The sequence below is a fragment of the Gadus macrocephalus genome, chromosome 1 (genome assembly GCF_031168955.1).
Source record: "Gadus macrocephalus chromosome 1, ASM3116895v1".
Classification (NCBI taxonomy): domain Eukaryota; kingdom Metazoa; phylum Chordata; class Actinopteri; order Gadiformes; family Gadidae; genus Gadus; species Gadus macrocephalus.
Window position 1 is genome coordinate 21015432 of NC_082382.1, and position 2967 is coordinate 21018398.

Sequence of the window (2967 nt, forward strand, 5' to 3'; positions counted from 1 at the left end):
CGACTTAATGAAACTGTAAATCCTAGTTAGTGCTGCGTATTTCAACCACATGTGTCACACTGTTGAAAGCCTTAACGTGTCCAAGGATGTACTGTATTATGGGTTTGCCTCCGTATGCCACTTTACGAAAATGAACTCAAAATAGTCCTGGTACATTGGAAGCGTGCCTGAGATTGGACGGGAGGGGTTTGTTTTTCTTCTTTAGTGTATTTTGGTACTGGCAAAATTATAATTACCTGTCAAACTATCATGGCCCCTGGGTAATGAACTTGGGTATCCTTATTCCAGAATGATACGGTCTTATAACATAAGTTAATAAAGCCGTGATTTGACATTGTGCAAATATTGAATCCTACCTCGGTCACAAAGCCCAATGGAAGAAAATGGCATGCTCTGTTAGCTATCTGTCTTTTTTCTGTCTTTTAGTTATAATGGAACACGTTTTTCTGCTCAGGGTTTCTGACATGCAGATGATAAGATAATGATGCTTTGCATTAGAAATGAAGGGTTCCGCGAACAACAGGAAACCAGGAAAGGTGGCATAAATCCCAGACTAAAGAGAAAAACAACTGACAGGCGTTTCAACCGACAAACCTTGGGGAAGACTCTTTGGGAATAGGGGAAAAACCCTTGTCCCCCTAGGGATGAGTTCTAACTGCAGGGGCAACGAGATGACTCTGGGAAGCCAAGGTGAGTGAACTCAACTTCTCATAAAATAGCGGAAGGCTGCCACAAATCATTAACTGATTATGCTTCCCCAATAACTGCAACTGAATCCATCCGCCTTAAACTCTTGTATTAACTCGGACCCCGCATTTTGTGAACTGCTGAAACATTATCTACACACGCTTACCTGGTGTTTCCCCGTATGGCTTTGGTGGTTTGGTATCGCCCAAGCTGACCGCCGCCTTGGTGGTGTTCTGCTTCTTGCTCTGCGGCGTGGTCGCCACGGGGCTAGTCCAAATGGGAACCTTGGTGGTACTGGAGGTGGTGGTGCTGGCCACCGTGGTGGTGCTCAAGGCCTTGGTGGACAGGGTCAAGTTGGGCCCGGGTTTGCCTTCCTCGTCCGGGGTATCGACCGGTGGCCCCGTGGGTCCCCAGTCGATAAATCCTGCCTGGGTGGTGGTCCAGCCCTCCGGCACATTGTCTGGACTTTCCCACATGAGCTGCCTCCTCATCCGCGGCGACAACCTCCCGTTGTCCCGCTTGCCGCCGCGGGACAACGCAACTGCGGCGGCGGCGGCGACGGCAGCGCCGCCCAACGGCACCGGCGAATCGGCAGCCTGAGAGTATATCCAATCGCAGTCCTTACACTCCGCCGGGCCCAGACGGCGTAGCGGTTTTCGATGCCTCTGAACCCTGACCTTGGAGCCCAGGCCGGCCCTGCCGTCGTGGGGCGGGGAGACGGGGCTGAGCAGCCGCCGGGCCAGGGGGCTCACAGTCCTCCAGTGGAGCATGTTGGGGGTGTCCCAGAGGGGCTGCCAGTGGGGCCGGGAGCGGGGCGCCGCTTTGTGCTGGAGCTTGAGCCCCAGGGCCGGGCTGAGGGGGCTGCAGGCGGAGAGGTCCACCGCCAGGTGCGCCACGGCCAGCAGGATCCAGATGTGGTGCGCCGGGGAGGAACCTGGCCTCAGAGCAGACATCGGACTGTTGGGAGGGGGGGGGGGGGGGGGGGGAAGGGGAAGAAGAAGAAGGCGATGAAAACTGTTAGAAATCCAACCCAAAAAAATCCCATTCAATCATTCACTGTTGCAGATTCAAAGACTGGTGAGGATCATTCTCCTGATCGGTGTTCAAGCATTTCTTTTTAACAAACCCCTGCTTCAGAAACTTTTGTAACCCAGGCTATGACTAAAGAAATAATTTCTTAAAATGTAGGTCAGACACGGGGAAAACGTTTGAACTCATTCCGCCCTCTGGGCTTTCGCCTGTCAAAAAGCAACCGGCACTTATCTTTGATGTTAAGAGATGCATATCCAATCCCAGTATTGATAAGAGATGCATATCCAATCCCAGTATTGATAAGGCCGAGGGAGACAAGGCCAGGGCGAGTTTAGCTGATCATCATATCCTGCATTATCTCTCCTAGACTCAAAAGTCATCATGATTCTCAAAGGGCAATTTCATTATGCATCGCGTTGATGGGAGGGGGGGGAAATGCCTACATAATCTCAGCCTGGGATACCGTGTGACTTGAATACCATATCGCACATCCTCACCTGTAGTACAAACGCCTGTGTGTAATGGATGTATTCACGGCAAGCGTTTTTTTCCACTAGATTTGAGCCCTTATTAACCTTGATGGTGTTTGTCATCGCGGCGGTCTCTCTATCGTGTTGCCGGGGGCGATCTAGGCTAGCGCTGGTTCGTCGGATAGGCTTACAGCGATTGATTTGAATGCCCTTGGACGGTCTTTGGGACGACACAACACAATCAATTCTGAAAATGACAAAGCTCATTATTGCGTGGGGGTCATCTGAATTGTCCTTGCTGGCACAATATAAGACCATGCCTTGGGCTGATTTTGGAAGCAACTTGCTGTGAATTAGGCACAGATAAGCCTCTCTCCGTTTGGTCATTCCTCTCCCTAAATTTGTCAAGGGTGACTTTAGCAGACATGTTAACACAGTGACGCTGATGAGCATAGCCATGAGCTACAAAAAGGACTGCACGAACAGAAGGAACAGTCATCGGTAACCTTTTATCTTTTATATTTCCATACGATAACCTTTTGCTGGCTGGTTTGCTTGATTAGGTTGCCAGATTTTTATGATTCACCTGAGCCTTAATTTGATGTCAGTTGTGAAGCGCCATTAAGCCGGTGAACAACAATGATTGTTTGCGAAGGCAGCTTAATTGAGCCATGAGCAGTGATGGATGCAGTCATAGCGCAGCGTTGACAAGGTCAGAGCATTATTGACGGCAGACATAATAATAGGCTCCAGTCTTAATAGTGCGCCAGGGCTGGGG

The 2967-nt window shown here is 50.3% G+C and overlaps 1 protein-coding gene across 1 annotated transcript in view; it reads right to left on the reverse strand.

Moving 5' to 3' along the window:
* The window catches only part of ajap1 (adherens junctions associated protein 1), a 4171-nt gene extending 2506 nt beyond the window's left edge, over positions 1-1665 (reverse strand). Inside the window, exon 1 of the mRNA XM_060052607.1 lies at positions 1-1665. This exon is cut by the window's left edge and continues 2506 nt beyond it. Coding sequence (XP_059908590.1) covers positions 840-1640 — 801 coding nt within the window. The 5' untranslated portion in view covers positions 1641-1665 and the 3' untranslated portion in view covers positions 1-839.
* Between the last annotated feature and the right edge of the window lie 1302 nt (positions 1666-2967).